This window comes from Tarenaya hassleriana, unplaced genomic scaffold (assembly GCF_000463585.1).
Source record: "Tarenaya hassleriana unplaced genomic scaffold, ASM46358v1 Cleome6, whole genome shotgun sequence".
Classification (NCBI taxonomy): Eukaryota; Viridiplantae; Streptophyta; class Magnoliopsida; order Brassicales; family Cleomaceae; genus Tarenaya; species Tarenaya hassleriana.
In genome coordinates this window covers 4,626,443-4,640,682 of record NW_010968505.1, presented here as the reverse complement: position 1 = coordinate 4,640,682, position 14,240 = coordinate 4,626,443, and the positions used below count along the sequence as shown (strand labels likewise).

Below are 14,240 nucleotides of genomic sequence, written 5' to 3'. Positions count from 1 at the left end.
TATATATATATATATATATATATATATATATATATATATGTTATGCGGGATGTTTAATTACTAGTTCGAATTATTATTTTCTATTTGTTCCATCAATGATTATATTTGTGCCTATACACGTACATGTGTATATATATATATATATATAAGCATCATTTAGATTATGAAAATATATAAGATACATATAGAGATTATGGGAAGACCTAAAAACGTTTCGTAGCACAAAGCGTTATTCGGTGGACTTGGATTCCTACATATCTATTTGTGTGACGTATATATATATATACATATATATATATATATGTGTGTGTGTGTGTGTGTGTGTGTGTGTGTGTGTCTGTGTATCATTTTCGGTATTCTCCCACATAAAGGGTTTCAAAGCCAATAGTTAATTATCTTATTAGATTTTCCTTTATATGATATCATATACTCTAGAGATCATATATAACGCATACGCATTATTGTAACATATAAGACCATAAATCTGACAAAAATAATTTTAATAATATTTCACATGTTTTTTACAATATCTTTTAATAACTAATTAGATTTTTCGGTGTGTGTTTTCTCTCATACCGCACACGTATATCTTGTTAAATAGTAAAAAAGATGTTAACATAACATAAATTCTATTATAGATATTCCAAAATAGAATTTTGTTTCACCGATGCATTAATCACGGAATATGTTCCATTATAATGTTATGATATTGAAAATGGTGGTAGAATTTTGTTTGTGGGTTGTGTGAAGAAGACATGTTTCCATTCTAATTACTTTTAGAACACATACTAAAACAACGAAATCGAGAACAAAATTTTTTACCTTGCACAAAATTTGTAACGAAATATAAAGTTTTTTGCAACAAATTATGAAACTAAAAAAATTTGTACTAAGAAAAGTTATTAAAAGATCGCGAAAACACAGTGAATATTTCGTTACTGAGTTGTAAATGAATTTTTTGTTTAACATTGTAAAATCGTTACAAAATATATCGAATATCGAAATTTTATTATCTGTTCATTTATATCGAAAACCCGAAATTTTGTTAATCCATACTCATCAATACAATGCAACCCAATTTGGTTGTTTATAAATTAAGAATTTCAATTGTTGTGAAACTTTTAATATAATCAAAGGCCGAATTGAATCAAATTTTGGAGAGAAGATGCAAAATCATATCTGCATGGGAAAAAGAAACCCTAGAAATGCATGGAACGTAATTAAAGAGGGATCGAGCGTACGTGCTTACCCAAACGCAAGAATCATGCATGCATGTCTTCACTTTTCCTTTGCATTTTTGGTGTGGGTCCCTTCGTGTCCATCCCTTTCGATCTCGATAACGTGAAAAAGATTCCCATATATATATATATAAAAAAAACAAATTAACGAAAACCAAACAAAAAGAGAGTTTCTTTTCAGACGTTAAAATAATAATAATAATAATAATATTTGTATGAAGAATAGAATTTGTAGAGATGGAGAGAAGGGCGAGGTTTGTTTGCCCATTTATATAAACCAAATTCACCACCACTCAAAATTCATTAAAAATAGATATGATTTTGTTAAATAAATTTTAATATTTACAAATGTATTTCTAAAGTACTCATTAAGAATTTAGAATATATATGTATTTTAATTTAAAAGAATAAAATTTTAACGCTATCGATTTTTTTTTTTATAAAACTGTTAATAATTTTGTGAGGATGTTCTTTTCCACTAGTGATGGTGGATTGGATGGCTATTAATTTTTCATTTGAGCGCAGATTGCTCCATGGGATGATGCCACGCGTGAGATTAGACGAAAGACTAGCACTTGTTTTTTTGTTAACCGAAAGACTAGCGCTCTATTATTATTATTATTATATATATAATTATTGTTTATAACATTATGATAATATATTATTACAAGAAACCTCGTGCATATGTAGGATGATGCCATGTACGCAGATTATAGAAAAGACTAACACTTTTGGTTTAAAATGGAATACAATCGATTATTTCAATCGTTATTATATAATTATTGTTTATAACACTTTTGGTTTTGAAAGACTAACCTCGCGTACGTAGCGACAAATATATATATATATATATATATATATGTATTAATTGAGGACAGCCTAAAAGGAATTTTAATCCTTTTTCTATTATTCTCTTCTATCTCTTTGAGATCATACAGTTGCTCTACATTTTTCATTCCCTCCACCGTCCAAAAATTCAAGCCAAAAGCATCTCAAGATTCCTATATTAACCACTAATATTAAGTATATTTTAAATCCGAGTATTACATATGTATATATAGATGGAGCATAACAAAAGAAAATTAAAAATGGTGGTGGCCGACAAGAAATTTATGTGGATGTATTTATAGGGGGCACTAATCCTTGATAACAAGGCATATATAACAAAAGGGGGAAAGCATAATTCTAACATGTTGTTTATATGATTTGTGTGGTTATAATCTATCTTCCAAAACAAAATTAAAATTGATTTTTATCCATTCTCAAAATCATGAGATGTGGATAATCTCTTACTACACTACTCAACAATCAACTTGCATTATAAGAATTTCAAATAAGCAACACTAAATCTGATATATATATATATATATATATATAACCATCTTGTCTAATTAAAAATATATAGAAATAATAGAAAAATTATCATGACTTTGCATCTAGCTTAATATTTCACTATCTCGTGATTATTTATGTAAATTCTTATCTTTAATTTACTACATTGAAAAGGTCTAAATTCTTTTAGATTTGGAATCATAGAATATATGAGAAAATCCCGTTGACGTGGATTGCTATTTTTCTTCGATACTTTCTTTTGTAAAAGTGGATCCAAAATATTTTGAAAACCGACTCTTTAAATAACTTTAATTAAAAAAAATTAAGAGATTGAGAATTTGTATCAGGACTTGTTTTTTAATATATAATTGAATTTATATGTAATACTAGTGATGGCAAAATGAGTCAGGCTCGCGAGCTCGCTCGCAGTTGGCTCGTTTTTTATTGAGCTGGGTTGCAAAAATAAAAGATCAAATAAAAACGGGCCGAACGAGCCAGTTCGCGACAAGCCCGAGTTCATCCGGGCTAGCTCGGTCGACTCGCGAGATGACATTAAAAAAATATTAGGGTTTCATACTTTAATTTTTTCACTTCTTCAGTATATATAGCAAATTAAAATTTATGATATGTTGATGTTGGTATATATTTTTTGTTATATTTTGATGTTGTTGGTGTATTGCACTTGTTGGTTTGGTTTTGTTAATTTTTCTTGATTTAGATATAGTTTTATAGATTGTTATGTTAAATATTTTATATTATGTTGAATGACTTCAAAATATTGTTTTGTATTCTTTAAATTATTAATATTTATGTAATTTTAAATTTTTTTTCCGCATAATTAGATAAAAAACGGACTAGGTCGCGAGGCGGCTCGGAGCTCGGACAATTTGGTCTGGGTCAGAGTCACTACAAAAAAATCACCGAATTCCAACGGATTTGTCCATTTTCAACGGTTTTCAACGGCGTTTCAACGGCGATTTCCATTAAAATTCCGTTGAAATTTCCAACGGATATCCGTTAATACCCGTTGAAAATTTTTAAATACATGTATATATATATTTATACGTATACATATACATATATATATATATCGATATGTCTATATTAACCATATACATATACATAACAAATATATTATATATATATATGAATTTGAATATATATACATATATACGTATAAATATATATATATATATATATATATATATATATATTTATTTATGTAAATACATGTATTTTATATATTTATATGTGTATATATATATACAAATACATGTATATTTTGTGTGTATATATTTTTATAAGTACAAATATAATGTGTATATATATATGTATATATATATCAATTTGAATGTGTTTATACGTAAATATATATATGTACGTATATATATGTCTATATTAACCATATACATACACATAACAAATATATATATATATATGTATATATGTATGTGTCTATGTGTGTATATAAATATTTATATGTAAACATTTATATATGTATATATATTAATGTTATATGATATCAGAAGTTTAACTTGGAACAGTTGGATGATGGTCAATTGGAACTCTAGGGTTAAGGAGGATTGAGCTGGAGTAGTAAAAGGATGAGTGACCTACTGGAAAATGAGCTTCGGGATCGGGATCGGGAACGGGGTCGGGGTTGGGATCGTAGTCGGAGTCGGATTCGCGGTCGGGATCGGGGTTGGGGTCGGGGTCGGGTTCACGACCGGGGCCGGGGTCGGGTTCACGACCGGGGCCGGGGTCGGGTTCACGACCGGGGCCGGGGTCGGGTTCACGACCGGGGCCGGGGTCGGGTTCACGACCGGGGCCGGGGTCGGGGCCGGGTCCGGGGTCGGGGTCGAGATCGGGATCGAGAATATGTTTTGAATTTTTCGTTGGAAAATTCTAACGGATTGCGGTTGAAAATCCGTTGGAAAATTCCAACGAAAAAATTCGTTGAAATTCCGTTGAAAATTCCAACGGTTGTCCAACGGACACCGATTTCCAACGACGAAATTTCAACGGATTTGTTCGTTGGAAATGACCGTTTTTTTGTAGTGAGTTTTTCTAGCTCGTAAAAAAATAGGCTGAACAGGCAGAGCCAAAAATGAGCTGACTGAAAACGAGTCGGTCCGGGCTGGTCCGAGCCAACCCGTTTTACATCACTATGTAATACTGATAATAACAAAAGTTTTTACGTCTAAATCTCTTATAAAGTTTTCGTTAAAAAAATAGGTGTTTGTATAGTTGGAAAACAAAAGTTGGTCCACTATGCAATTCAAGACGACCAAAAAAATTAAGCAAATCAATTTTTTTAAAGTAATTATAGAACAAAGCCTCACAAAGTTGTTTCTATTCAAAACTTTATAAGCTTACTTTACTTACTAACATTATTAAAAGTTATGGGGCGAATGTGTAAGAATGGTAAAATTATTGACCTAAATGCAAAATTAAAAAAGGGAACCGAGAAAACGTACGGACGAGGACGACAAAGATCGGGTCGGGCTTTGCCTTGAGTCGGATCCGGTTGTCCACTTTTCATGAAAGAGACGTCACTTTTTCATCCAAATTTTAAAAATCATATATTTTCTTATAATTTTATTTTTTATATTTTTTTTGGTAAGAGTATTTTTTTTTATAATTTGTTTTTGTGTTCTGTGATTTGTCGTGCTTATGTCTTCTTGTTCCCTTGTAAACATGATGCTTTCATTCTCCGACCAAATCATTCGATACCCAACATTATTATATTTTACGTCCAATCTAAATCTATTGTTTTATCATGTTTATTAATTCGTTTTAGTGGTGAATATAATGACCAGTCACAATGTATAAATAAATTATAGTCATTTATATGCACATCCAATTTAGAGTTTCTTTATCTTTTATTTCTTTAATTATCAGTTTATAATTGATATTAATTATTGTTATTTTCTTTTGCTTTAAACGCCACAAACTAACACACTTGAATGCATTTCATGTTGTATATATTCTTTTGTATAGATACCTATTCCATTGTCTATTATATATACATAACTACTTTTACTTGAGTCATTAATTTGAATTAAAAAAAATTTCCCTTTTATTTATTCTTAATAAACATGCGTTAGTACGTATTTCATAATTTTTGGGGTTTAGTAGGTTTCGTATTATGTTTGATATATCAAGATTAGGCGGAGCTTACGGTATTTCTGTTGTTTGTCTAGTAAAAAAAATCAAATTAGAGTAAATATATTTTATAAACACATATTGAACGAATATCAAATATTATGTAATAAAATGCATGTACGGATATATGATTACCATTGGTAATTTACCAAATGAATAATTTTATGTATTAAGTGGATAAAATAAATAAATTTTATATTGACAATACATAAAAATAAATAGGGACATTATAAAAAATACTCTTACTTTGCTATTTTGACTTCAACACATATACTTCTTCCGCTGTGACCATGTGACCCATGTGATCCGAAATATAGTGTGATCACATGTTGATCTCATTGTTTATAACTATAAACGTTAAATTTATAATGTTTTAATCGAATGATTAATAAAATATACAATGTATAAATATAATGAATTAGTGTGATTATCATAAATTTAACGCTATAATCAATAAAATAAAAAATATGACCACACTATATTTCGTGTCATATGGATCATATGGTCACAGTTGGAGAATGATATGTGTTAAAGTAAAAATAACAAAGTAAGAGTATTTTTTATATAATGCCCAATAAGTAATATGACCGTCTTAAAAGATTTTTTTAAATTTTTTTAAAAATCAATTAAAATTTTGAAGGTTAACTAAATATGCTATAAAAACTTAAGAAAGAAGAAATTTAAATAACAAAAGTTTGGAGGGTGTGACATATTGACAATAATCTATATCTTATTTGACCACTCGGCTACAATTTGTATGTTATTTTTTGTTTTAATAAATATTCTTTCGGTTTAAAAAAATAATTTTTTTTCCGATTCCTTTTTTTTAATACAAAGGAGGGATTTAACCCATTTACATTCTCCATGATCTCATGATACCCATCGTATCAGCTAATTAAAAATTTTCTAACTCTCGTGGAGGTGTATCTAACCATATAAAACCGTTAGACCCCGAAGAAGCTTTCTTAGCCAAGAAATCTGAACACATATTTGCCTCACGGAAGATCTTTCGAATGTTCACTTCCCAATCATTCTTCAAAAGTGATCTGCATTTGTTGATCAGATTCCTCAAACGAAAAGGTAGCTCTATATCCCGCGTTAAAACTTCGATCGCTTTCAAGAATCAGTTTGTATTCCATCTTCTTCCACCCATGTCGCCACCCTTGTTCCAATGCATGGTAGATGCCCCAAACTTCGGCCTCCATGGCATCACAATCACCTAGCTTTTGTTGATATCCACCAATCCAATCACCTGAAATTGTTCGAAAAACTCCTGCACATCCTGCTTTTCTTAGGCGACTTGCTCCACTGCCATCTGTATTGACCACAACTCCATCAACAATTTTCGGATTCCATACTATGAACTTTAGTACATGACTTCTTTGTTCCCCTTGTTGAGTCATGGATGACCATGCCATTTGCGACTGTCGCATTGGAAACCACTGAAGTTATTAAACTCACAACAGTCATAGATGGCGATTTAAATACACAAGCATTTCGATTTTTCCATATATACCACACTGCAAATCCAAATATAGTATCCCAATTGACTCCATTTATCTGCTGCATAGAAAGGCTTAGATTCTGTAAGATCCAATTCTCTACGCTACGAATGCTATAAAAATTTGGGAAGAATGCTAGTACATTAAGACCATCCCAAACTTGGTTAGCATGAATACAATCGCGTAGCACGTGCATTACGTCTTCTGTAGCTCTTTTGCATACCACGCAAATATCATCATTAATAAGATGCTTCTTCTTTCTCTCAAAGTTACACATAATTTTTTTGTGTGTGGCTTCCCAAATGAACATCTTGATCCTTTCAAGAGTTTTGATCCTCCATATTGACTTCCATATTGGTGATAAAGATCCAATATTTGTCCTCAGTAAATCATACCCTGATTTCACAGAATACTTTCCGTTAGGATTCCCTTTCCAGGCTTTGCGATCTAAATTCATATCATCATCTGACAAGTAGAAAGGTCTAATTAAATCGATAATATCGCCTGGAAGTACAACCAACAGTTCATCAAAATTCCAGCCTTGCCCTGGTATCCAATATCTTCTAATACAATATTGTTTCACTATATCATCAATCGACGTCGTGGCATAATTGACAAGAGGACCTATCGGTAGCCATTCATCTAACCAAAACTTGGTACTGTGGCCATTTTGCATATCCACCAATTCTCCTTGTCTAACTAGCATCAATCCATGCATCACTGCTTTCCAAACCGGTGAACTATTAGATTTTCTAGTGGTATATGAGCTTACCTTGCCTGATGAGTACTTTTGGAGCAAACACCGAGCCCATAGTGTTGTTGGATTTTGCATTATTCTCCATCCCAGTTTTCCCAGTAATGCATGGTTCATACTTCTCAGATCTCGAATCCCTAATCCTCCTTCTTCTCTACGTCTTTTAATAATATCCCAGTTGATCAAGTGTAGTTTACGCTCTCCTGAAGTTCCGTGCCAAATAAAATCACGACATATTCGTTCCATTTCTTTGATCAAAGAAACTGGAATGACGTTAAGTTGCATAGGATATATCGGTATAGCATTCAACACAGACTTAGTGAGTGTGATCCTTCCAGCCCTTGATAATGAATTAGCTTTCCAACCTGCCAGTCTCGCACGCATTTTATCCAACACATATCTATGAATGGAGCTGTTGACCCTTCCATGAAGTGATGGAATTCCGAGATATCTCCCAAGATCTTCCACAAGAGGTATACCCATCACACTAGATATTTGGGAGGCTATATTCGGATCTGTATTATGAGAGACGAAAATAGATGACTTGTTGAAATTTACTTTTTGGCCCGAGATTCTTCCAAACAGATCCATGATATTCTTAATGGTATTTGCTTGTACCACAGAAGCTTCGGCAAACAGTATCATGTCATCAGCAAACATCAGATAGGAGATTAATGGACCTTTCCGACAAATAGGTAACGACTTCCATTCGTCTTTCATCACTGAGCTTCGAATCAGATGAGCCAAGTGTTCAATGCAAAACACAAAGAGATAAAGAGATAAACTATCACCTTGTCTTACTCCACGACTTGGTTGAAAATGTTGAAGCTTATCGCCATTCCACAAGATCGACGTTGACGATGAGCAAACACATTTCATTATATTTGACACCCACAAGTTAGGGAAGTTCCCTACTTCTAGGGCCCACTGAACGAAGCGCCAGTCAAGTCTGTCGTACGCCTTTTCCAAATCAATCTTAATAGCCATATATCCCTTTAAACCTTTCATCTTATACATCGTGTGAATTGCTTCCTGATAAATGACAACATTATCAACAATCTGTCTTCCAGGAATAAAACTACTTTGTTCAGGTCCAACTAAGAACTGCAAGCTCTTTTTCATTCTATTGACCATAGTTTTCGTGATTAGCTTATATAAGACATTACATAAGCTAATGGGTCTAAACTGGGATGGGAGTTCGGGATTTTCAACCTTTGGGATTAATACCACCAGGGTCTCGTTCAGTCTATCCGGGATTTGAGCCCCCTCTAAAACAGAAATAACAAATCCGGCAACATCATCTCCTACGACTTCCCACGTTTTTTGATAAAACGCAGCTTGATACCCATCAATTCCTGGCGCTTTATAAGGTGATATCCCATTTAATGCTGTGAAAACATCTTCTTTGGTAAATGGTCTTTTAAGCTCTTCTATAAGATCCGGAGACAATTGTGGCCAACTACCCTCAGAAGGCGGTCTGAATTTTGGGTGTTGGAACCACGCCAACTGGAACATGAAATTTTGGGTACGCCTTACTTGTTCCTCCTCAAGGAATAAGACTAGGGGAGTATGATCGAAGTGTATTTTTGGTGGATGCACAATTTTTGCATTGGGAAAAGCAAACCTCCCGTCTTCAGTGCATAATCCCCTATCCAATCTGGCCATCTTCCAATTATTCGGTCCATTTTTCCTTCCTCGTGTAAACTAGGATCCCTCAAAACCCATATCTATCAGAGAATTCCTAAAAATCCAATCATTGAAGTCTTTTGAACCCACTAATCTATCCGAAGAATATCCAACTGTTTCCTCCAATGATATTGTAGAATTGAAGTCTCCCAGAAATATTTGTCTTGAAGGTTCAGACTCTTCAAGGTTGAAGGAGTTCCAAAAGGATTTGCGAAGAGAAACGTGTGAATATTCTTAAGTTGGGCCTTAAACGAAGTTGAAGCCCAACCAAAAGACGTCGATTAAAACTTCATTCCGAGATGCAGGATGGCACCGAGGAAAGGCAATTAGTAGGGTTTAAGGGACAGAAACCCTAGCGACAGAGAGAGAGAATGGGGAAGACGACGTATATGCGATTAAAGGGAAGCCAAAGCATGAGGCAGAGGCTGCTTCTGGCGACGCTTTCTTCGACTCCGATAATCATCGAAGAGATTCGTGCCGACGATATGATTCCCGGTCTCCGTCCACACGAGATTTCTCTTCTTCGTCTCTTCGAGACTGTTTCCGATGACTGCGTCGTCGAGATTAACGAAACTGGTAAGCTTGCTCGATGATTTGGGTGTTGAGATTCGTATGGAAGTTTTCTTGGTTGAGTTATTTTTTTTATCTACCGGAGAGATCACAAATTCGCTAACTTCTGCGTGTTCTCGGTAAACTTATAGAGACAGTGATTGATTGAAGTTTTAAGGTTTAGGGTTTATTGGCATTTTGTTTTCTTCATGGAGTTTGAATTGCTCGACTTATTCCGGGGCTTGAATTGTGAATTTTGGAGTCTTGGAGATGATTCTGATGGAGTATCGATATGCCGAATGTGCTTGTATTCGACCACCGTTGCTGGAGTTTAGATCTTCAACACTGAAGTGTTGTAACATTCAGTCTATTTGATTGATAATTCGCATGCTGATTGTTCTAAAAGCAGAAGAGATAGTGAAAAATTCAAGTAGAAGACTATGGATTCAGGTCTAGGCTTTGCAACGGATACGCTTCTTTTGAGCGTTAATTTGCTTCTGGAATTAATACTGCAATATCTCTTGCAGGAACCAAACTAAAGTACAAGCCTGGGATTATAATGGGAGGAAAGAACTTGGTTCATAACTGTGGGCTGAATCGATCTATCGGCTATTTTTTGGAGCCATTGCTTGTGTTGGGGTTATTTGGAAAGAAGCCCCTTTCGATAAGACTCAAAGGTGAATCATTTCTCATGTGTATCAACATCAATAGTTTACTTTGGGCTTGAACACGTTAACATCTAGAGTCAGGATAAACCCAGATGAGAAAGGCAATGTTTTTAGGTGCGAGGAGCAAAAGCCACACTTGGGATTATCTTAACTTTGGAAGTGAACAGCAGTTTATTGACATTAAATCTTCTACTCATGAAATTTTAGAAATTCTATGAATTCTTGTTGAGTAAACAAAGTAGATTTACGGCTTAGGGCATGCAGAATATTATGGTCAAGCAAGGTGATTTTTGTTATGCAGGAATTACAAATGATCCAAGGGACCCAAGCATCGATACATTTCGTTCTACCACGTTACACATCCTGCTGAAGGGTTGGATCTAAAGATAGAAGCACGTGGAGTAGCACCAGAAGGGGGTGGAGAAGTTGTCTTAACAGTCCCTAACGTTCAGAGTCTAACTGTGAGATGAATGTGTCGGGCATTTTTTATTACTTTCGTTTGCGGTTTACTGTGTATCAGACATCTTATGTGTTTTCTTTTCCTCCCCCCAGGCGGTACAGTGGATGGATGAAGGAATGGTTAAGAGGATACGAGGTGTAACTTTCTCCACAAAAGTTTCTGCTGACTTTGAACATTCTATGAGATATGCAGCCCGTGGAATCTTTAACAACCTGCTTCCCGATGTTCACATATTCTCCGATCACAAAGCTGGTCCACAGGCTGGAAAGTAAGACTTACATTTTTGGAAACTACGTGTCAAAAAAACACCACTGGACTTCTTGTTGTCTGGCTCACGAAATCATTAACCCATTACCCATATTGCAGATCCCCGGGTTATGGGATATCATTGGTAGCAGAAACCACCTCTGGGTGCTACATCTCTGCTGATACTGCGGTCTCTTGTGGAAGAGTAGATGAAACGGGTGAACTTGAAGCAGAGAAGAAAGAAAGAATGCCTGCGGAGGACACGGGCGTGCAAATAGCGTCCTGGCTTCTTCAGGAGATTGAAAAAGGCGGAGTTATCGATTCAACACACCAGGTGAGCGACCCTTTCGGAAAATTCTCTTCCCATACTTGCGGATGACATTGATTCGCAATCCCCTGCACGGGTGATTTTGTTAAGCTTTTATCCCGAAACTCGATTTTTGTGACAGGGTCTGTTGTGTATACTATGTGCACTATGCCCGCAAGATGTATCGGTAGGGACATTGTCTCCATACGGAGTCGAGACATTGAGGAACATAAGAGACTTTTTGGGGGTCAAGTTTGTGATAAAACCCGATCCGTCGACAGGAACCGTGATACTGAAGTGTGTAGGAAGCGGTTTGAAGAACCTTTCGAGAAAGTTGTCGTGATCTTGTTCGAGATTCTTTCTGGTGAATCTAATCACAGAAATCGACAAGAGAAAGTTAGCATCAGTGATGAAGGAGATCCTCTTCTCTTGTGAGTTTTGGTGTGAACAAAGAAATTTTACAATGATAAATCAACTGCAGAATCTTATGTTTTGTTATTTTGATGTTGTTTTACTCTTGTAGAATTTTATAAAAATCGAGATTTATTTTTGCAACTTCTGTGAATAAAGCACAGACAAAACTTCTGAATCAGATTATTGGGCAAACGTAATTCGTTGGTATATGCTTCTGTAGACATTATCGTGATGTTTTTGCCCCTGCGTCTTTAGAGTTAGAGCCTCGGTGAGAAAACCAGATCGGTTCGCTTTTCAGCTCCCGGTTAAGCACAGGTGCGACTGTGCATATCGACACGCGCAGTTCTGTATCTAACGACGTTAAGAGAGAGAGAGACCACCCCGTCTGGAAAGCACGTTCGCGAGAGCAAAACCCACAGGTCGGCTGTACGGACCTTCGCAACACAACCGATTCGACTAAAACGTGGTCGTTTTGGGCCTCTCTCTTAGAGATGTCTTCTCAGCAACCCTGGATGATGAACATGGTCTTATATATATATATATATATAACATTCTGATTCTATATCATCAAAATCTATGGTGTATTTAACAAAATCTTTGTGGTTTAATTGTTGGAGAAAAAAACTTGATCAATAGGGAAGAAAAAGATCAGTATCCTTGATCCTAAACTCTACAAAAGAAAACGACATTGCAACAACTGCAAGTAAAACCGACATCTCGATGGTTGCAGATGATAATGGCTGAAGAAACATTTTATCGGCAAAAATCTCGAGTGAAATGGTTGAGCGAAGGGGACAGAAATACTAAGAAAGGAACTGTTTAACCTAATCGGCGACGGCGCTCAAATGGTTGGATTCTCCGGCATGGTCAGCGCTCCTCCGAATTCTCCGAGCCCACCCATGGGTAACGGCAATCGACCAAAATATGACGATCCTTATCATTCGGGGTTTTTCAATAACCTTCAAATCATGGGAAATGATTATTCGTTGGATAGAGCAGACATGTTTCCATTGAAAAAGTTGGTAGACAGCGACCAATGTTATGGTCTAGACTATGTTGGATATGATAACCTTAATGTCGGTGTCTACTTCACGTATGGAGGTCCCGGAGGAAATCCATGCGGTGTCTAGGTCCACTCGATAATACGTTTTCCAAAATTCCCGTGAATAAAAATATCAAAGGGCTTCTCAAATATGAAATATGTTGTTCTTTCTCCTTATCCAATCCTTTTCACTTGACTAATAATAAACAGCTTATGTTAGTAATAATGTGAATATAACCGGTTTGGTACTTTCCAATCATTCCTCGTTTGGAGTGAGACATTCACATGGATTTCTCCAATCCTCTAGAAGATGTAATCGGACCAAAGATCTGATAAATTTTCGAACTGGACCTAGACGAAAATTCTCTTTCTTCGTTCGATTGTATATATTTTTTTTATGGGTACGAATCATGCCTAAGCTAATTGTGGGAGCCCAATAACATCAACCATGAAATGGATTCAATTAGTAATTGGACCTTAAAAAATTGGACAAAAAATAGCGTAAATTGAACAACAATTATTCGACAGACAGTCATGAGACGTGGGTGAAGTGAACAAAGATTAAGCAAATAGTAATTAGTAATTTATTTTTGCTAAAACACCGATTATGGAGAAACCTAGTGGATGGTTTTTCAAGAGATTGATCTCGGCTCCAGACATGGGTGTCTATGCATGGGCCGGTGTGAAGACTTTATTACTTTTCAAAATCCCACCACTATCTTGGACGATGCGGCCACTGCGCTTGCCATGGCTGTTGTATAATAAACAAGGGATCCCATATTACCGACATTCCGACGGTGACAGGCTTCCGCGTGCATACATGTGCTTGTCATTTTACTTGTCCTAACCTCCTTTTCGTGTGCTTGGATGTCGTGTA

General features: G+C 35.3%; 1 protein-coding gene across 1 annotated transcript; it reads left to right on the top strand.

Moving 5' to 3' along the window:
• The first annotated feature begins 9,802 nt into the window (after positions 1-9,802).
• LOC104799568 (probable RNA 3'-terminal phosphate cyclase-like protein) lies at positions 9,803-12,462 on the top strand. The gene is given in 7 exon segments (XM_010522166.2): positions 9,803-10,253; positions 10,754-10,903; positions 11,196-11,252; positions 11,255-11,355; positions 11,447-11,622; positions 11,721-11,934; positions 12,050-12,462. Coding segments are annotated over 7 exon segments (1,104 nt in total). The 5' UTR covers positions 9,803-10,048; the 3' UTR covers positions 12,251-12,462.
• The last annotated feature ends 1,778 nt before the right edge of the window (positions 12,463-14,240 follow it).